This window comes from Ambystoma mexicanum, chromosome 10, assembly GCF_040938575.1.
Source record: "Ambystoma mexicanum isolate Mex_15411 chromosome 10, UKY_AmexF1_1, whole genome shotgun sequence".
Classification (NCBI taxonomy): Eukaryota; Metazoa; Chordata; class Amphibia; order Caudata; family Ambystomatidae; genus Ambystoma; species Ambystoma mexicanum.
In genome coordinates this window covers 269,727,740-269,750,337 of record NC_090932.1, presented here as the reverse complement: position 1 = coordinate 269,750,337, position 22,598 = coordinate 269,727,740, and the positions used below count along the sequence as shown (strand labels likewise).

At 46.3% G+C, this 22,598-nt stretch overlaps 1 protein-coding gene across 2 annotated transcripts in view; it reads left to right on the top strand.

The window, feature by feature from the left end:
- WDR33 (WD repeat domain 33) overlaps window positions 1–22,598 on the top strand; it is a 935,332-nt gene that overhangs the window by 186,094 nt on the left and 726,640 nt on the right. For both annotated transcript variants that reach the window (XM_069617826.1, XM_069617825.1), the window contains exon 4: window positions 9,242–9,346. In XM_069617826.1, coding sequence (XP_069473927.1) covers window positions 9,242–9,346 — 105 coding nt within the window. The remainder of the gene's footprint in view (window positions 1–9,241; window positions 9,347–22,598) is intronic.

Sequence of the window (22,598 nt, the reverse complement as noted above, 5' to 3'; positions counted from 1 at the left end):
TTTACATTGTGACACACTGCACCTTCAGTACAGTGGCACAGGGAAGTCTCAGACCCAGCATACACTATCTTACAATAGGGTGCTGGAGAGGTTATTTGGTATCCCCTTTGTCTGGTTTCTCATGTAACATTTTAGTTTCCCTTTCTACAATTAATGGCTGGTGGCAGTGGTTTACTTCTGACTACCATTGAGTGTTTCTACCGCGGGCTGCAATTGCAGCTGCAGTAAAGCACACATGAGTGACCATTTTGTTGCAATGGCCGCAGTCTTATTTTTCACCATTTCTTGTTGGAAAGGTCCTTGAGACCAGGTTTTGTACCTTTTTGTTTGCTTTGTCTTTGGCAGGGTTCTCTGGCTCCAGCGTGTCTGGCAGGGCAGGAAGCGAAGGAGGTCCCAGAAACTCCCTGTGCTTAGTCTATATGGGTACAAGAATTCACCCAAAGGTGATTGGCTGGCTGTCCTTGGAGGACCTATGGTAGCTGTTCTTGGAGGACAGCCACCCTGCTGTGTGATAGACAGGCTGCGAATTAATGGGAGAAACCTGCATAAAAGGTGAGGTCTTTTAGACAGAAGGCAGTCTCGACCATGAAACAAAGGAATCCGAAGAACTTGGAAGAGACGCCTGCTGCAACTCCTGGACCGTTGGTTTGCCCAGTGAAGCCCTGCTGCAGTGCTGAACCTCCAAATTCACCTCGACTAGCAAAGCCCTGCAAAGGATGGCTTAATTAGTGCCGCTGACCGTCAAACTGTAGTGCAGGAGTCCCAGACGTCCTCCCTCTTGTCGCCACGACTGAGGCCCAGGAACAGGATCTGCTATACTACAACTGGAACACATTTCTTCAGACCAAAGGTACCGTAAACTAAGGGGTACTTACCTCTTGCTGTGTGCTATTTGCTAGTGGGAGTTTCTGCTCTTATCTGGCTTTTGGGATAAGGGGACCCCTGCACCCACCCTAAAGAGATCTGGAGAAACCCGAAGGAGCCAAGTCTCCTGTCCCGCTGTGAGACTCGTCCAGAAATAGGAGACCCATCGACCAACTTCTGCTGCTGTCCTGGAAGATCCCAGACTTATTGTCAATCTTCAGCAGTCCTGCGAGGGAGCTGTGACCCGTGGTGTGGATGGAACATACATTCATGACCCTGACTTCCCTGTGGCTGACCAGCTCTGAGTTTGGGCTGCTGACGTCACCGTTCCACTTTGAGGCCTGGGTCTGGGGGGATCTTCAGCTGGTCCTACAAGACTACCTCAGCAAAAGTTTGGAGTCCTAGCATCAAGGGGATCTGAGATAGGAGGGGGTAGTCCGACCGCAACAAGTGAGTCCCTTTGAGTCGCCCTGCTGACGTGACCAGCGTCCAAAACAGCTTACCTGAGTCCAGTCCTGAGGGGTACTGCATCGTGTTTTGCTGCGTTCTGCCACAGTCCTTGAACCAGCCAAAGACACTGACCTGAGATCTGCTTGAACCTGCAACCCTTCAAATTAAGGACCGAGTGTGACTGCAGGGAAAGAGACCCTGCACTTCTTCCATTGATTGCCAACTCCTGTGCAGAGTAGGGGTCGGAGGGTGGGAGTTAGTGGGTCCTACCTGCCCCTAAACTCCCTTTTTAAAAGTTAGTTTTTTTGCCAACTTTTCTAAAACTTTTACTGTACTTTTGCTTTGCCATTTGCTTGCTCGAACAAGCCTTCCGAAAGTTGGGGGCACTTTTGTTAGAATAACTGGTCCTCTAACCCTTGTAATCGTTCAATGGACCCCAGAGACCCTACATCACCAGAAGCTTTCATGAACTTTTGGGCATGAGGCCCCAGACAACTTGGGGAAGGATTTTTAATGCGATGGCTAATCTGTGGACCTTTAGTGCATTAACTAATCTATACATTCTTTTACAGGGGGTTTGATCTGTTTTTATTTTATTTGTACTGCGCCGTAAATCCACAGGCAGCCGGGCACCCTATTGGTATTATGCCCTACTGTAGTGACTATATATGCCTTCTATTAGTGTTGTGATTTCTCCGTTAGTTAATTATGGTCAAACCCTATGAAAAATGGCTATTTGTATACATACTGCATAAGTGTAATTTGTGACTCCCATTGTGTGTACTCATTGTGGACCCTTCACAAGCTCGCCACCTCTTGAGACGTAACCCAGACCACTCGTCACTGCTACCTTGAACTTGTTTGGCTACTGCTGAGTTGTCCCTGTCACTATCGGTTGGCCTTCTCTACATCCGTCCCTCAGGTCAGAGTATCGCAAATCAGTCCTAACCGAGCCTAAAGGCCAACAGTGTAAAACTAAAAAGGTATATACCAAAAGTTGTCAGTGGATAAAATTAAAAGGACAATATGGAGTCTTAAAAATGACACCCTTAAAAAGAGTAAAAGCATCAGTTTGTGGAAAAAGGTTCCCACTCAACTGAGGTATATGGAAACCTAATCTACCAGTCCAGCAAAAAGTTCTGAGGCTCTCGCAAGTGAGGTAGATTTAGCAATAAGTTTGCAATCTTAATTAACAATCCCCTAGATAAGGAGAGTAGGCCAATATACCATTTTTGAAGGCTGGCAGCAACACATGCTGCATACAATCGCAGAATCAATGCAGCAGCATTAATGTCCAGCTAAAAAAGAGCAGTGGGATGACGGGGACTTGCTAAAGCATGCCCCCTGCGGGTGTGCAGTATTCCTTTAGGAAAACTATTGAAGGGAACAAATCGGCAAATGCAGTAATCCAAACAGTCTTGATGCAGCGGATAGAGTAGGACGACAGATTGCAGGGGCAGCTTTGAATAAATGCCATGCTTGGCTAAGACTTGTGCACGCCACATTATTAGACCAACCCTTTGCCAAAGCTTGTCTGTTTGGGAAAGTCGAGGGAACATTAGAAAGAGCAGAGGCACCATAACCCACTCAAACACTGTCCAATGTCGGGCAGGTCTTTCTAACCTAAGGAGGGGCGGGGGAGGGAGAAATCTACACTTTCGTCCCAACACTTTTGTCCAACCACAAGGCCCCATCACACAATCAGCGCTCCAGCTGGTTTTCGGGAACCCAGAAGCATCACTGCTATCCGTCACATCTAAGCAACAACGTAGAGGAAAACCCAGATGGGAAGACCGACATCTAGAGGCATGTCCTCTGCCTCGAAGCAATAACACTGGCATCCATACCCCCTCTCATGCAACCCCTGTAGGGAATCTCATCACATCCTATGCCCACACATGGGAGGGCAATACGTCCAATCAGTGGGTTCTAGACGCAGTACAGAGGCAATATTGGATCAAACTTGTTGGATCTCCAAGAAACCTGCCACCATGCAATAGAAGGCTAACTCGGGAACACTAGTAGTTCCTACAAAAAGGTTGAGGCTCTCCTCCAGAAGAAAGCCATCAAGAGTAAAACCAAATCGGGTATACCATGGTATTCATTCCCTTTACTTTGTAGTACCAAGGAAAGGCAAAACAATGTGACCACTATTCGACCCAAGGCCAGTGAACCAATTGGCAAAGCCTCAAATTGTCAACTAAATTTAGCAGAAGTCATCCCTCTTTTGAAAAGGGGTATTTTTTATGACCACACTGGACATGAACAATTTATACTTTTGTATTTCCATGTTCCCTGCAACACAAAATTCCTAAGATTCAAAATAGGAAAGATGCACTACCAGTTCAAGGTACCTTCTTTTGGGATAGCATTGGCACCTTGTGTGTTCTCAACAGTGCTATTGGAGGTGGCAACTCACCTACGCAGGGAAAACATTCCCGTTTACCCTAACCTGGACAACTGGCTCATAACCGGGGAATTGCAGATCTAATGCTTACTAATAATTCCGAAGATGGTACTTTTCCAATTAATATTCACTGCAAATGAACGAGCGTCAATCTGGTAGTATCGCAGCAAAAACAATTCCTGCGAGCAATCGGATTCAAGGCAAGCTGTGGCTTACCCATCCCCAGGAAAGGGTGCAAAAATGTTTCCTCTTGATACCTGGCTTCAAGACAGGTAACCGTCATGAAAGTTAAGAAGGTTCTTTAAGAAAGAGGAACTTGCGCAAGCCATGAAGGCGATGTTCAAACAGTGAACAAGCATACCCGAGCATAGGAGGAACAAGTAAAGGAATTTGCAGCTTTCCCGGGCAAATGATTGACCATATAAGGGATTTCCTGACCTGTAAAGGCAGGAAGTCCAAGCAGCAAACTGGCCTAAGGGCAAAAGAGAAATCCTCTGGCACAGTCCTCTTTATACACTAGCCGCAGTTGTGCCCCAAACGCGGTAAACTTGATTTTGTCAACAAAAAATATAGCAAAGATTTTAAATATCTGCTGCCACCAGCTTGTCTTTAGGCACATTAAAAAGTAACCAAAAGGATCCCCCAGTGCACGATGCAGCAGGCAATTTAGAAAAGTAACCCAAACAGGTAAGAAGTAAATGGCTGGAAAACCTAGTTTCCCTGCACTTGGTATGAAGGACTGGTTTCCCATGACAAATGAATAAAAACACCAGGGAAGTGAAGCTGAAGGCTTCTCTTCACTGAAAAGTCAGTACAGGTCAAACGGACAGCAAAACTTTAGGGTATCCAAAGAATATGTAGGGGGAAAGTTGCCTTAATGAGAAATCTTTCCTAACACTGGGTAACACTCCCACCAGTAACTGCCCCTATTTCCAATTCAGTCTCTTTGAAATTACTGGTTGAACTGAAAAGCATTTTACCTCCATCTAATAGTGGTTTCTACTTCAGTTTTGAAGGACTCTAAACAAACTCTAAATTCAAAACTGATACTCACTAAATTATGACCCCAGTTTTACTTCCCGGTGAGTATGCCTTTTCTCGTAGCATTAAGGGGAAGTATGTACTGGTCCTGTAAATCACTCCACTGCCTTCAATTTGGACATGTGCTGCTCTTTCTCAACCACCACTCGGAGAGCCTGGTTTGATGGAGGGAATCACAAGTAGGATCTGAGTAAGGAAGCTATAAAAGAGGACCCTGACCTGGTCAGGGTCTAAAGAAATCTCCCTAACGGCTATCTGAAAACCGCTTGAGCTGGTCAAGTGAAAATGTTGCTAGAAATATGCATTTGGCTATTGCCCTAAAGTTAAGATATGACCCATGACCTGCTTTTGAAGGTTTATAGCAGTTTTCTTTGAAATCTTGAGGAAAGATCCTGGACAACAAAGCCGATAGTTCTCCAACAGCACCTGCTACTAATGGGGGTTTGTTGTAACTTTGAAAGACTGGGGAGAGAAGGGGCAAGGATCGTGGAAAAGAACCTGACCAGGTACTTCCCAGCACAAATGGGTTGAATGCTGTTGAAGAGACTTGACGTCCAAGCCAGTCAGCTGGGGTCATATGAGTGGCTTATTGATATCTGAGCTGGAGTGCTAGAAAGCTTGCTTTTAATTTGTGTCCAACATCTTTTTTTGTATTCTTTATTTGCATTTCTTCAACAAGGAAACAACAATAAGTAAGACCACAAAGTAGTTGTGTGCTGTCGGAACAGAGGGAGCAAATAATCGAGTCTTGTGCACTGTACCTTCTTGGGGATCAATTATTCCTCCCATTGCAATCAGTGACTTTGCACATAGTACACCTACCAGTCTTTGGTATTTGCATCTAACGCTCTCCCTCGAGTCCTTTTCAACCCATGCTTGCCTGTCCACACACAGCCAAACTAATTTGTGTCAAATTTAACTTTTTTAAAAAAAAGTGATTAGCTAGAGAGCTGCAAGTGGAAGATGTGATGCTAGTTGATGTTGTTGCTGGGTGGAATGTTAGGTAAGATTGTATTCAGTACTGTTTGGGTGCACTACAGTAACCTTGACCTCCAGGCAATAGGGACCCAACCTTTGGTAGAAGTCTGAACTGCACAGGTTGGTAGTGTGGACGAGCAGCCAGGCTTATCTCAAGAGGGGTCAATGTGAGCAGTAATGTTGTGACAGTTTCACAATACAGTTGTCCAAATAAACACGTATACTCAAGGTTTCTTGATAAAACAATTATTAATTTATTTCAGTCCGTTATATAAGCCTTCTACAGAAAGGGAGCAAAACATGGAATACTTAAATACTTTAAAACACACTTAGTTTTCTAAATCAGATGATATCCATTGGGGATGGTACACAGACACTTCCTAAACCCTCAGGAGATTTTAAATAGCTAGGACACTGTGGACATTGATTTATCACTGGTACATTCAGAGCAATACTGAGTTTGGTGAAAAAAGATAGAATAGAGGAATAAAACAAGTCATAAACAGGTAAGTACTTTTAGAAACCTTCCAATGAAGAGTAAATTAACCCTTGCTTGGGGGAAAGGCCAAAGCACAAAGCCAGAGGTAAAGAGGAGTCACTCAGGGAGCCGGGACAGCTAATGTTAGTTGTACAATGTCAAGGGGCGCTGAAGATCTTCTTTTGCAGGTAGGTTAAGTCTTGCGCAATGTTTGTAGAAAATAGAACACTTGAAGGGTCACAAGCTGAGAGGCTTGAGGGGCAACGCTTTAGCAACTCTGCAAGGTAACCAAGACTGGTCTCAACTGCAAGCAAGTAAGGCTAAACAAAGAGTTTAGTTCTTAGACTTTACAGTACCGCTTGTTAGAAGAAATGGTTGCAGCTGGCTTCTGTTCCTGCACAGCTCTGCAGATCCTGTTCTTGAGCCTCAATCGTGGGGACAAGAGGATGTCTGGGGACACCTGCTCGGCAATGGGACTGTCAGCAGTAGCAGTGGGCAAACTTCAATTCAGCAGTCCTTCAGTGTTTCAGCTCCTCGCGTCTGACAGCACCGCACTTTGCTGAGGTAACTCAGGCCTGGTTAGTCCTGCAGGAGGGAAGTCCAGAGGCTCTTCCTAGCACTTGGGTCTGACTTAAAAGCAACACACGCAATCTGGTGTTCCTCTCCCTGGTTCTTCGGTTCTAGCAGCAACTGCAGTGGAAACTCAACCGGCTTAGAGAGGATGTCCAGGCGGGCTTACTTTGGAGTTGATTGGTCCCTCCAACTCAGAGGAGCAGTCATCCTTGCAGGTCTTCTCTCGTCGAGGCAGATTCAGAGCTTCAGCATAGCAGCAGGGCTTCACCGGGCAAACCAACGGTCCAGGAGTTGCAGCAAGCGTCTCTTCCAAGAAGTTCTTTGGATTCCTTCATCCAGTGGTCGACTCTGACTTCCAAGTCAAAAAGCCTTGCCTTTTTAGGCAGGTTTCTCCCATTCATTCCGGCCTAGCTGTCAGTCACTCAGCAGGGTGGCTGTCCTTGCCGGCCTGCCAGCCAACCAATCACCTTTTGGGTGCATTTCTGTAACCAAGGGGATTAAGCACAGGGAGTTTCAGGCACCTCCCTCACTTCCGCCCCTGCCAGACATACTGGAGCCAGAGGCAGGCTTCACTTGTGAATCCTGCCAAAGACAAAACTAACAGATACCAAACCTGGTTTGGGGAGCAGAGTCGATCTCAAGAAGGACCTTTCCTACAAGAAATGGCAAAAAGACTGGGGCCATTTTGACAATGTGGACACATGGGTGCCTTACCGTGGCTGCGAACGCAGTGCGTGGTAAAAACAGTGGTAGTAAAAAGTAAACCACTGCCATCAGCCATTCATTTTAAGAAGGGTAACAAGAACCTAGACAAAAGGGGATACGAAGTAACCCCTCGAGCACCCTATGGTAAGATAGTGTGTGCTCGGTCTACAAAGTTACAAAATGTAAGTAAAGTAAATTTCACTTTACTGCTCTTGGAAACAGTAGTTTCTCCAAGAGAAGGTATTTAAACCTTTGGGAAATCTGGAAGACTTCCCTGTGCCGCTGAACTGAAGGTGCTGTGACACAATGTAAAGATGCCTATGGAGTTTGTCAAGACTCCAAAGTCAAACAAATACAAAATAAATCACATTAAAATGAAAATAGATAAGTCACAAAGTCCAGCAAAAAGAGCTGGGGTTCTGTAAGCTAGAAGGGAGTTAACACATTCCTGAGAATTCTCCCTAACATGGAGCAATTCAGTGATTTTTTTTTTGACTGCTTCTCCAAGTGTAGCTAGCACTTCAGTCTTTCAGAGTAGTGAGGTTTTGCTTTTCTAGTTTCTCCTTGGTAACCTCTCCTGTGTTGTAGGCAAATGGTTTGTTTTTTGTTTATTCCTCCGCTTGTTTTCCAGTGCTATATTGGCACTTTGTATAGTCCTATGGTCTTACGTAGGTTTGACCTTTTTCAGTGGTTTGCCGTATATAAGAGATTGCATGAACCAATCGTGGAAGATTTTAGCTCCTGCTTGTATCAAAGAGAACTAGGTGAGATACCAGCAATACAAAACAGTAAATGGGTGGCAGGGCCCTATATTGGGACACAACACTTCTAATGTATGTATACCATCAGATACGAACAGTACATCACCTACTTTAATTTTAAATGACAGGTTTCTAGGCTGTAGTGCCAATGGAAGGGGCAGGTAAGTCATGGAAATGAACACATTTCCTATACAGTACACTATCTGTAAATCGATATTGCAGCAAGCATTAAACATTGTTAAGCATGTTAGTATAAGTATAATCACTCAACTAAGTTATTAAGAGTGAAAAGTAGTGGCTTCTCACATTAAAATGCACTTGATCTCATGAAGATTCTGTATACTAGGATTACTCTTAGAACCTTAGAACCCCAAGGAGTACAAATGCACAATGCAAGTTTACCAACAGACCAGGGTCATCACTTTTTAGCAGTTTATTTTTTTATTTTTGAGTTCCAGCAAGTTTTGTCGGATTTAATGTGTCGGCCCCAAACGACCACGGTTATGGGGCAAAGCTAGTCTCATTTGACTTATGGTGTATAGGTGTGGAGCTAATGGCATGCATCAAGGTGAGTTGTTTCAGGGACCCACACAAAGGCGTTCTGGACTCTGAAACCTTCATTATATGGACTAATGGTGGAACCAGTCCACAGCAGCATAGAGTTAAGATTGTCAGTGTTTCCTATAGTGCTTGCGTTCGTTCTAGTTAACTGGAACTGCACTGCGGAAGTGGCATGTCTTTCCCCTGTAGTAACCTTGATGCAGTCTACCTGGGGTTTGATGGACTGTTGTACTTATTTTTCGGTTGCACGTTTAGGTGGTCATGTACTCTAGATCATGCTTTTTCTTATTAAAGCAGTGCAATTGGGATTGTGTGAAGAATGCTGGGCCTCTGGTTAATTAGCAGTTTGAATTTGTATGGTTTCTCTGTATCATGTGGCTTAACTAACTAGAGTTTTTCACAATCTCCTATTGCCTCTTACAGCTTGTTCCTCCGATTGGGATGTTAAACAACCCTATGAACGCTGTGACCACCAAGTTTGTCAGAACATCTACAAATAAAATGAAATGTCCTGTGTTTGTTGTCCGGGTGAGTATCCAGGGATATTGTTTGGTGGGGTGGGTGAGGATTGGGAACAGGAAGTTAAGTCGGGAGTAGGACATTTATTGCCATTGAGTTTGGCTGCTAGGTTCTTCCTTTTGTACCTGAGCATGAGTTAAACTCCTCAACCGTGTCATTGAAACATTTAATCCGCATTGGACTAGAGTTCAATTTGAGTTTGCTATAGATTGTGTACCAAATTGAGTTGAAGGTTATCCAATAAAGCTTTTGTGTGACCCCACCATAGTAGTCATAATGTACTAGTCGCTTGTCTCAAATGTGTATTGCGCCCCTGCCTGGGGTAACCAGACCATTGTTCATTGAAAATGAGGGAGAAGCTAGACTAAAACACACACCACCAACCAATTTGGGGTGGAGTGGAGTGGAGTGGAGTGGAGTGGAGTGGAGTGGAGTGCTACTTTGGTTTGGGCTATAGGGAATAGGATAGTTGAAATAAGGGCATATGCAAATTGTAGGAAGTGGGCCAGAAGGTATGCTGATCTAGGTGGATTTTAAATAAGGGCACTTCTATCAAGTATTTCCCAGTTATGACAGTTAATGGTAAATTGGAAGACATTCAAAATTAGCAGAAGCATGGTTTTGTGACTGTTGAAGAGTTCGACTGAAGACCACCTGTGGTAGGACTGTAGGGAACTCCGTTTGGCGTACAGGGCTCCAAGTTTGGCCTGAACTACCCAAAAGGTTTGGTAGCAATGGACAATTAGTCAGCTTAGTCCAAGAAGAAGGGTTATAGTTGAGCACAAATACCTTTTTTGAGAGCAATTATGGTCAAAGAAACAAACTCTGTAGTTATATAAAAAATGCTTATTGCATATAATAGGCAATATTAAATTCAAAATAATCAGGTAAGTTAAAACAGTTCAGATATTTAGACTATATATTTGCTGTAGCAATACTAATTTCAATCATCCCTTTCGATGAGGGAAGTAAAGTGTAGTTTTCGGTTAGCAAATAATTAATTTACCAACATTACTGAATTGGCAATATTGGTAGGTGAACTCAAGGAAATCCTTACCTTTAGAAGTCCAGTCCTACCTTGGGAATTATGGTCTCAAAAGATCAGATGGGGAGGGGGCACTGGATGACCAGTGACCCTTGGGCGGCAGAGCAAAGAATGCATACACTGTCAAGGTTACCAAATAGCAGAAGAAACCTTCTTGTAACAAGTAATGGAATTAGATTCAAAGGGTTCAGGGGTACACCACGTAGACCACCTGAAGGATTTCAGGCCCTAGGACAGATGTCTTTGGGCATGGCAGAATACTGTTGGGACCTCCACCCCAACATGACTTAAGCTCTGGAGGAGTGAACAGCAACTGCCCACCCAGGAGTGACTGCCTTCTACCCTCACCATGACCCACCCGGTAAACCACCTTGCCGCAGCTCCATGCTATGCCACCAAGCTCATCAATGCCAGCAATTCCTTACGCAGCACCAAAATCCAGCTTAACGTTGCACACGCCCTTATAGGATCCAAACTAGACTACTGTAACTCACCACTGTGCGGCACTTAAGAAAAAAAAGTGTATACATTACAAACAATTGAAAACCATGCCCTCCGGGCCACCTTGGACATTAGCAAGCATGATCACATCTCGGAGGCCATGAAGGCTGCCCACTGGCTTACAGTCAAGGACAGAATCAAGTTTAAAATCTTGTCCATCACCCAGCAATGTCTTACCAGCAATGCCCCTCAATACCTTGCTGAAAAAAAGAATTCCTCAAGACCGGTAAGATCGCCCTACAACCATCGCCTTCATCTGAGAGAGTGGGGGGGGGTCGAGCTTCCCTGTCTGCACACTGGTCCTCTGGAATGATCTCCCACCACACTTGTGAGATGAACCCTCCTATAACTCTATTAGGAAGCTTCTCAAAACCCACCTCTTCAACTGACATTCTCACCACTGCCCCCCAGCCCCACTTCTCTGGACTCTCCTAGTTAAAACTTTTCCCACCTTTGTAACCAGTGCCTAGATGCCCATGGGCTTTGCACGCTTCTCTATAACTGTAAAAATAAAGAAAATATGTTGAAGAAAAGGGATGTCACAGATGGGTCCCCACGGCAAGACAATAGCTCCGGTCTCTGGCCTTGGCAGTGGGAGGAAGAACTTTTGGCAGGAGCAGATGGTCAGACTTGATCACAGGGATGCCCAGAAAACTGTCTTTGTGACACTTGTGGAGGCTCGACAGTCTTTGTAGCAGCAACGTCACCTGGCAGATTCTTCCCTCTGAGTCCGCACCTCTTCTGAGGGGACTTCTACTATCCGGGTGTAGGCTCAGGAAGATGACTTCTCCTGCCTCTTGTCTGTAATTGGCTGTTTCCCTCCACAACCCCTAGGGCAGCCCATTGCCCATGCAGCCCCTTTGGCTAAGGGCCCCAAGGCAAAGGGCAGCTCCCAACCAAAGAAGCAGCTTCAGACCGTGTTTGCCCGTGTTCATCAGAGAAGCAGTAGCCAGCCGTCAACCAGCAGCCACTGACCAGATTAGTGTGGCATGGTTGGGGAGTACAGCAATCGCTGTATTCCAAAAAGCTGTGCCTCATTACTTACACAACATAAGCAAAACAAAATCAGCCAGCTAGTAAAGAATATCCCATTCACTGTTGTGTAACAAACACTCAGTGGTGTTATTCATTGTGGTGTCCCATACTTTAGCATTATCCATCCGTTCAGATACCTCAAATCTAGGTGTTTGAACTTCTGCTGTGCCTCCACTTTAGGCATTCGTATTCTTTCCTGCTGAAGTTTAGTCATGTGTCGCACTTAGCAGAATTGTGAAGATTAGCATTGCGTCACATCTAGACAGAATTGTGAAGATTAGCTCTGAACATAGTGACCAGCAATCACTGACCCCATTAGGCTCTGACCCTATCAAGTCTCCTGTCTCCCAATAGCATTTAGCCTGATTGTGCCAGATAGCCATACCTCGTATTTAGTCTGATTTTTGTAAGATTGTGAGGCCCATCTAGGCCTATTTCTCCCATTATCCAGGTGTCCCAAACCTAAGTGCTATTGAATTTGATGGCTGAAAAACACTGTTTTATCCCGTTATCCAGGTATTCCAAACCCAGGTATCACTACTACACTGCCTACTAATCTAGGTGCCAGTCTATTTTTTTTAATTCCTTTTTTTAAAGGAAAATGTATATGGTTTGAATCTTAAACCTTACATTTATGCATACATTATTGAAGCATTGTAATATTCAATTGTCAGGTAGAAAAAAAAATGTGACTGACTTTTCTTGGTATTTTAAAATTCACTTTGTGTCCATTGTTTGGGTCATTGATGTCCATCCACAATCAAATTATGGTTACCATTTTTCTATTACCCATTATTATTTGTGACCAACGTTCTGTAGCAGCCATCTGGTTTTCTGTGCTGATATTTCTTTTGCTTAAAGTTAAGCCTTTAAAATGTGGTATATACTTAGTTTTTTCCGTATTTTTGCAGAATCTGCATGTCTGGGTGATCTCTTGATTCGCATTTCTTATCCCTATAATTTCTTGTGTGGGGAGAATGTTGAGTGTCAATCTCACGAATGTGTCACGGATCACCACGTCTGGAAAAAGCTTAAGATAGTGTGGCATTTGGTTCAGGGCTCTTGTTTCACACTTGCATGTTAAGTTTGTATTTTTAAGATGTTGCGTCATGGCCCAATCAGACCTTCCAAGATGTGCTTGTGCTTTTTGCGGTCTGTTAACCAGCATTTCGAAGGGATTGTGTCCTCCGACGTATTCCTCATCTTAGATATATAGCTTCCAGCTCGCCTGGCCTCGGAAAATTTTTTCTCCAGAGGGCGCTGCGCGTCGACGTCCCTCGAGTCGATGTCCTTCGACAGCCGCCGTATCGACGTCATCCTGCCTATAAAGGCCGCGCGCAGCGTCCGTTGCTCAGTTCCGTTTTTCCGCGCTACTCGGTGCCTCGGAATACCGTTGCTCAGTTCTTAGTCAGATAATCCTATTTACCTCGAGTTATTCGATCCGTACTCGATGGCTTCCTCGTCGGAACCGACAACTCCTCGATCCGGCTTCAAAAAATGTCGAGATTGTGGGAAAAGATGTCGTTGACCGATCCTCACAGAAATTGTCTGTGGTGCTTGGGAGCCGAACACCATTGTTCGGAGTGCGAGGACTGTATGTCCATGACAGCTAAGGCCCTGAAGGAGCGTAGGGGGAAGCTGGAGAAAGGTAAGACTTTTAAAGCTTCTTCTTCGTAGACGAAGTCGAGACATTCGTCTCCTCGTCACCATTCACGCTCCAGGTCTCGGAGTGGGTCTCATCACTCCTCGAGATCGTAGCACTCGAAGAGGAGACGTCGAAGATCCCCTTCTCCGTCTTCCTCTTCCTCTGTTTCGCCAAAAAGAATCCCTTGCCCCACGAAACATAGTTCCCGGGCTGAATGGGAGGAATTCAGAAAAAATATGATGAGCGTCTTCGAGAAAGCGGCCTCGACCCCCTCGAAGACTGCCGAGAGCGATGCTCTGGTCGAAAGACCCAAAGGTCAAAAACGCCGCGAGTCGCAGTACCCGGCGAAAGAAACCTCTCGAGCGCGTCTTGAACCCTCGAGTAGGACTATGACCTCCAAACCTTCCTCGAAGGTTCCGGCGACGTCGAGGTCTATGTCGACGCCGTTGTCGAAGGGACCTTCGACACACGGGTCTGTCGACTCGACGCCGGCCTCGACGCCGAGAAAAGTCACGGTGACCACATATCCTGTGACGATCCCCAGGCCCTCGACGCCGATGGCGTCGATATTGTCGAGTAGAATTCCAATTCTGTCGAGGTCCTCGAGGCCTCCACCTCTGTTTTCGACGCCACGCTCGAAGCCTTCGTCGGCGTCGACGACATCTACGTTCTCGAGGCCAGTAACGACAAGTTCGGCACCCTCTGCCTTGGAAATGGGATTTACTCCCTTTATGAGTTCAGAACAATTGAGAACTATATCCTCAATTTTAGAAGAGGGTGATGTGTCTGAACAAGACACCTTTGAGTTACAGGTACCTGTAACCCCAGTTAGAGAGGAATTTTCCTCTGAAGAGCGCAGATTAAAGGATCTTCATGATTCTTTACATGAGGCAAGTGGGTTAGACACTTCCCCTGAGGTGGATTTTGCTAAGCCAGACCCGGGGGGCCAGACCCGGGGGGCCAGACCCGGGGGGCCAGACCCGGGGGGCCAGACCCGGGGGAGCATGCTGAAACCCCCTACAGAGCCTTAATGGCCAGGATTACAGAGTTCATGGGGTGGTCTACACCTTCACAATCTTTCCAGCAAGATGACCTCACGGATATTCTTGACAAAGGCCCACAAGAGGATCCAGTGGTGCCCTTTCATAAAGCTCTTCAGAGAAAGATCATGACAAACTGGGAAACCCCAGATGTAATACCAGCAGTAAATAAAAAAACTGTCTGCAAAGTACAGGGTATCTTCCACAGACCCAGAGTTCTTGTCTAAACATCCATCCCCAGAAAGTCTGGTGGTACAAGCAGCATCCTCTACCGATGTCAAGACGGCTTATCCTACAGTCCCACAGGACAGGGACGATAAAAAATATGATGCTATGGCAAAGAAAGTCTTTTCAGCATGTAGCGTGGCGTTAAAGTCTGTTAATGCTACTTGCACCCTTGCTAGGTTCAGCCATACACTTTGGGAGTGTGCTTCTACAGCGGCTGACTGCATCCCGGAGGGAGAAGAAAGGGATGCGTTCCTGAATATTATACAGGACGGTAAAGACGCTATGTGCGAATCCCTCCAGACGGGCATTGATTCGGCTGACAGTATCAGCATAGCAATGGCGGCAAGTACATCAACCAGGAGGTTCGCTTGGTTGAGAAAGTCGGGGTTTTGCCCCAGATGTGCAAGCCAGGCTCTTCAACATGCCATTTGATGGCTCTTCTTTGTTCGGGAAAAAGGCGGATGACAGTTTAGAGAAACTGCAAACTTCAAAAGCAGCAGCAAAATCCCTAGGAGCTGCAATCCGTCAGACTCCTTTTCGTCCCACAGGAACCTCTGCGAGGGGCAAGTCCTTTCGCTTCTACTCCGCATTCGGAAGAGGTAGAGGACGACCGGGTCAAAGAAGAACTACCCGAGGTGGACGGGGTAGATATTCTAAAGCCGCAGCAACAGCAGGTGCCTCTTTACCATCTGCATCAGCCGCCCCAAAACCACTCTGAGGACTCCCCTCACAGGACACCTGTAGGAGGCAGGTTGACTCAACATCTGGCGGTATGGCAGGCTATCACGTCAGATGCTTGGGCATTGGAAACAGTCGCCCAAGGTTACTGCCTGCCTTTCCTACGTATACCTCCGTCATCCACCGGGGATCAGATCTCAGAAAGCTCCAGATCCGCTCCTCTTGCAGGAAATTTTGGACCTGCTAGAGAAAGGTGCCATAGAACCGGTACCTGTAGCGGAGAGGAACAAGGGCTGGTACTCCCCTTACTTTCTCATTCCGAAGAAAGACGGAGGACTGAGACCCATCTTGGACTTGCGAGAATTGAACAAATTCCTCAGGAAAGACAAATTCAAGATGGTCACTCTTTCTCAGATCCTCCAGGCCCTTCAGTTTCAGGACTGGTTGGTATCTCTGGACCTTCAGGACGCTTATTTCCATGTGCCTATCCATCTCAAACACAGGAAATACCTGAGGTTCGCAATTGGCAACTCTCACTATCAATTTCGAGTACTGCCATTTGGGCTGACCTCCGTCCCGAGGGTCTTCACCAAGTTAATGTCGGTAGTGGCTGCAAGTCTAAGTAGGGAAGGGATTCACGTCTACCCCTACCTGGACGATTGGCTGATCAGGGCTGTTTCTCCGGAGCAAGCTCAGATCCAGCTAAATCACGTGTGCTACTCCCTTCACAAACTGGGCTTCTCCCTCAATTTAAAGAAGTCACAAATGATACCATCGCAGAGACTCCAGTTCATAGGAGCGATCCTGGATACTTCCCTGGGAAAAGCCTCGACACCAGAGGTGAGGGCTCAAGATATTCTACAGATGGTTACCAAGTTCCAACATGCCCAACGTCTCCCAGCCTTGGACTTTTTGAGGTTGCTAGGCCTCATGGCATCCTGCATTTTCCTTGTGCCAGAGGCTCGCCTGAGAATGAGATCCCTCCAGTGGGCACTGAGGACTCAGTGGTCACAATTCTCAGGGAGAATGACAGATCTTCTTCAGGTTCCCGGCAGGGTGGCTCGAGACCTTCAGTGGTGGGCCTGTCAGGAGAACATTCTGAAAGGAGAACAGTTTTGGCAACCCTGGCCGGAGATAAGTCACGGATGCCTCACTCACGGGGTGGGGAGCCCACGCCAACGACTTGACCATCAGCGGTCGTTGGTCTCCATCGGAGTCCAGACTACACATCAACCTGTTAGAGCTGAGAGCCATCAGACTTGCGTTAAAGGCTTTCCTGCCAGCTGTACAAGGGAAGAACGTCCTGATAATGACGGACAACACGGTGGCCATGCATTACCTCAACAAAAGAGGAGGCGTAGGATCACTACCCCTGTGCAGAGAGGCGATGCAGCTCTGGTTTTGGGCAATCCAAGAAGGAATCTCTCTATCGGCAGTTCACCTAGCCGAGAGAAGAACTTGACAGCGGACGCTCTGAGCAGGCAGAACAGTCTCCCACGAGTGGGAGCTAGCTCAGGAAGTCCTTCAAGAGATCTTCGCCCTTTGGGGAAACCCTCAGGTAGATCTGTTCGTCACCAGTCTAAACAGGAAATGCGACCTGTTCTGCTCAAGGGAATTTCCTCCGAGAGGAGCTCTGGGAGATGCGTTCATAGTGGACTGGGAGTTTCCGCTTCTGTACGCGTTCCCACCGGTCCCTGTCATTCCTCAAATGATCAGGAGGTTGAGAAGATTCTGGCGAACCATGATCCTAATTGCCCCGGATTGGGCCAGGAGAACGTGGTACCCGGACCGTCTAGACTTGTCCATCTGCCCTCCAATTCGACTTCCGCTCAGAGAACCTACTCTCACAGAAGGGAGGTCAGGTTCTCCATCCAGACATCAAAACCCTCAACCTTCACGCTTGGCTTCTGAACGGCTGAGGTACAAGGATTGGGACCTCCCTGATGATGTTATGGAGGTATTGCTTTCGGCAAGGAGGCCAGCAACAAAGTCTTTATACCGCTGCCGTTGGAACAGATTTTGCAGCTGGTGTAGAGAACAGAATATCGACCCTTTTTCATGTGGTACACCAATGGTTTTGTCCTTCCTACTATATTTGGCAAATTCAGGCCTTCAAGTTGGCACCATTAAGGGCTATCTCGCAGCGCTATCCATCTTTAAGCGTACTGCGGAGGAACCATCCTATTTCAAATTACCCTTGGTAATACAGTTTCTAAAGGGGTTAACCAATGTTTATCCCCCAAGACCATTCCAAGTTCCCCTATGGGATTTAAACTTAGTACTAACTTTCCTGATGGGTACACCTTTCGAACCTCTCCATTCTTGTTCGTTAAGATTCCTTACCCTTAAGACTGTTTTATTAATAGCACTTACATCTGCTAGAAGGGTGAGCGAATTACAAGCTTTCTTGTAAACCCCCTCATACAATCTTGCACAAAGACAAAGTTGTCCTGCAAGTGAAGCCTAATTTCCTCCCAAAGGTAGTTTCTGAATTCCATATCTCTCAGAAGATTACCCTACCATCTTTCTATCCTCCTCCTCACCCGGGGAAAGAGGAAGAGAGGTTACAGACTAGACCCTAGGAGGGTTTTAAGTTTTTACATTAGTAGACTAGCCAGGATAAGACAGGCAGACCAGCTGTTTGTAGGTTACGCAGGTCACAAGCTGGGGTTACCAATAACTAAGCAGACCATTTCCAGATGGATCATTCTAGCCATTCTGGAATGTTATAAACTGGCAGGGAAAGAGCCCCCTCAAAACCTTAGGGCTCATTCGACCAGAGGTATTGCAGCTTCATCGGCCCTCAAAAGAGGCGTGCTGATTAAAGACATATGTGCGGCCGCTACATGGTCGTCTGTCCATACCTTTACATGTTTTTACAATCTGGATTCCTCCTCTAGTCAAGAGACTAGGTTTGGAAGGGCTGTACTGCATTCTATTCATCAATAGAAGACAGCATGAAGTCAGTACTCCCTCCTCCGAATATAGAATACTGCTATGGGAGCCTATCTAAGATGAGGAATACGTCGGAGGACACAATCCCTTCGAAGAACAAGTTACTTCTTACCTTGTAACGTTCTTTCAACGGGATGTTCCTCCGACGTATTCCTCATCGACCCTCCCATCCATCCCCGCAGTTCTACTTCCCTTGTTGTTGCAGCTTACGCTCCTTCAGGGTGATTAGTCTAGTCCAGACAGTAATACTGTGGGCTACAAAACAAAACGGAACTGAGCAACGGACGCTGCGCGCGGCCTTTATAGGCAGGATGATGTCGAGCGTCGATACGGCGGCTGTCGAAGGACATCGACTCGAGGGACGTCGACGCGCAGCGCCCTCTGGAGAAAAAATTTTCCGAGGCCAGCAGAGCTGGAAGGATATATCTAAGATGAGGAATACGTCGGAGGAACATCCCGTCGAAAGAACGTTACAAGGTAAGAAACTTTTTCTTCTATGGAGATATCGCTTTTTATTCTTATGATGTTTAAAGATTCTTTCAGTTTTGTTAGAACAGTGTTGTTGACCTTACCAATTTTGGTTCGAAGGATGTCCAGTGGCGGTATGATATTATTCAATTTCCTGTAAAGGTCGAGTTTTTTCCATGTTATGATAGAAGGGATAGATTGCAAGGCGAGTTCAAACCTGATACGCAGCATAGGGGTTGATTGAGGGAGGGACAATGTTTCTCCAATATCCCTTCTAGTCCCCATTCACCCCCCGCGTATGCTGGTCGATACCTATCGTGGTCTCGCCACCGTAAGTCAATATAACTGCCACTTTGTCTATTAAACGATACCACTAGCTTGAGGGACAATTTTCAAAATGTCCTGTATAGAACAAGTCCTTGTCTTGCAAGCGCATGTGCTTTGGGTTGAGTTATGACCCATTTCTGTTCGATCTGAGACTGATCCATATGCCTAGATATTTAAATGTATGAACCTGCTTTTATTTTATTTCGCAGATAAAAGTATTGATTTTCCTTTTTGCCTTGTTGCTGAATTGGTCTTAATTAAATGTATTGCGAGTTCGTTGGCTTCCAGGTTTTCCTGTAGCTTGTTCAGGGCAATTTGTAGACCTCAGAGCGGGGCTGGGGGGGGTTGTCAGGATAACTATCATTGGCGTACATCATGGACGGCAGGATTGTTGCATTACGTTTTGGGGGGGTTCATGAGAGGGGTGTGTTTTCTTCAAAATCCAATGTAAAGAGAATAAATAGAGCTGCGGCCAAGGGGCATCATTGCTTCAGGCAGTGCCATGTTCAAATTGGTTGTGTCACAAGTCCTTCCTTAGTCATTCGTACTTGGACTTCTCTATTAGAATAGTGAAGCTTTATTGGCTCTTATATCACTCGGACAACCCCCATTTCTCAAGCTTGTCCCATGAGATGTATCGATTAATCCTATTGAATGCGAGATGCAAGTCAACAAAAGCTGCATACGTTTGTGTTTTTGTGTTTATTGCTTTGTGCTTAAGCAAGTTCAGGGTCAGAAGATTGTTTCTCTACTTGTTTAACAAAGCCTGTTTGTCTTTTTGCTTGCCTCTTTGCTGCTATGGCCCAGGTGTTTTGTCAGTAGTAGGTTGGCAAACATTTTCCCTAGAGGGTCTAACATGGCGATGGGGCGATAATTCGATGGTTCTCTCGAAGGCCCCTGTTTTTAGATTGGGATTAAAATCGCCAACTGCCACATGTTTGGTATTACATTTGTACGGTCTAGGAGTTCGTAGATATGTGCACAGAAAACTGCCCAAATTTCAGGGTTCCTCTTAATCTGATTTGAGAGGCCATCTGGGCCCAGAGCTCGCGAAAAGTTAAATTTATGAATCACGTTTGATGTATCGTCTGGCTCCCACGAAAAAGACCATTTCTTTTTTTTCGGTCTCTTCAACTTTTTTTCCCCGTGGACAGTCTTTATTTAGCTCTTGAAAGTATGACATCCATTCGGACGTCTGATATATCATATCTTTCAGCAATGTTTGTGGATTCAGAAGAGCCCATAGATTCCTAGTATTGCGCGATTTCATTGCCCTAAACATATTCTCTGCATCTTGTTCAAGGGACATTTTTGCTTCGCTGTTTTAATCTTTGCCTGTTTTCCTGTAGATAGGCAGTTTATTTGTTTCAGCGTCCATTTTAGTTCTTTTTTTTCCTCAGCTATCAGATTATTAGAAGTTTGACTATGATTTTGTTTCTGTATATATTTAGGTGCAGATTGTTGCCTGAATTTGCTGAGGATCCAACCGTAGTTGATCTTCCCTGGGTCATCCATTTGGGTTTCCCTAAATGTTTCTGGAAGCTGGTCCAATTGATGCTGAGCAATTTTGAGCCGATTTATACCTCTATTGAGTTCCAACTGTTGTAAACTTCTTCTGGGTTGGCACTCTGTGGCTGTTGACCATGTCCAGAGCATTATATAATCACTGTCTTGCGAGTAGCTATTTGTATTCCTTTGTAGACATTCTTTCATAGCAATGGAACTGTATATATAATCTATTTTCTGATGTTTGTTACTCTGCTTAGAATCACATGCTGTGCATAGTCAGACATCCAGTGGTCACTACTGAGTATTGCATTTTGTTTTTCGTAGTCGGAAAGGGGACGTCGACAAGGCGTGCCTGTAAAACTATCCCTATAGTGACGTGCAGTGTACCAACAATCCCTCGCTATTTGAGGTCCCTCAGATTGTTTTTTCTGCCCAGATATTGGTCGCCTTTACGCGGAGCTCCTCGAGACATTGCAAATATTCACTCGACCATTTGGTCGTTATTTAACGTTACGTTCCTCCTTCGATGAAGCTGTTCCCCGCCGACAAGATCTTCGCATGTGCCTTTGACGGAGAAGACCCTTCGGCGTCACCGAACACGTGGCCTGGCCTCGCCGGCCTCAAACAGTAGGGAGAGTGGGGTCGTGGGACATTTCTTGCTATCTCTTTAAGAATACCCTTCTCTTTCCCCACCTTTTCCTTCGGGGTTATCACGTCTGTCAGTTCCCTCAGCTATGGAGAGGACACCCTTTAGGTTTTGCCCGCGCTGCAAGGGCAAATTCACCTGGAAAGACGAGCACAAACGGTGCAACCGTTGCTTGCCCCTCGACCACAAGGAAGACGGTTGTGCGGCCTGTAAGCTTTTTAAACCCAAGACTTTAAAAGACCGCAGGGTCAAGAGTTGGGCAGCCTATGCCATTTCTAGGTCCGATTCTTCACCCGCCGAAAGTGGAGAGGAAAGTGATAACCCGACCTCCGCATCGGATGTTGTACACCCCTCTAGGGAGCGGTCACGCTCCTAGTCTGTCCCCGGCAAGCTCGGCTCACGCCCTGCTTATGGGGATAAACACCCTGGCGACATAGACGCACACAAGCACTCACATAAGCACACAGCCCACGGCTCTTCCTCGTAGAAGACGAAGAAAGCATTAGCGCCAACGGAGACGCAGGTCCTACCGGCGGCCTCCACGGACCATAAGGGTCCAAAACCCCCCCCCCCCCCCTCGCAACCGCAGATGCGACCAGCGACTGGGCTACCCCCATGTAAGGGCGCTATCACCAAACCGCCAGACGACGTGCCCCGCCAGCGAGCGCCCGTTGGCGTAGAGGACGCGACATCTGTAACGGCGAGGCCAGAGGAACCCTCGACAGACCATTTGTCGTCGAGAGCCTGGCGCGTATTGTTTCCAATGATAGCCACAGACGGACGGCGAAAGAGACGCCGAATACCACTCGCAAGGCCAGGGAAACGCCGTAAGGGACGGAAGGAAGGCAGGAACTGCCCCCTCCGTCGAAAGGGACTCCTAGCCTACTAGAAGGCTTTTCAGAAGGCGATGGGAGCTTATCCTCAACGTTATGGGATAAGTCAAAGCGTTTACAGGCCGAAAGCCTCCCCCAGACCGCTCTGGGCTACCACAAGGGACCTTAGACTCCAATTTTGCATGGACAAAATATAGAATTTTATTTCGAAGGGATTGTGTCCTCCGACGTATTCCTTATCTTAGATATAAATCCTTCAGCTTTGCTGGCCTCGGAAAATTTTTTCGCCAGAGGGCGCTGCGCGTCGATGATCGCCGAGTCGATGACCCTCGACGGCCTCCGTGCCGACGT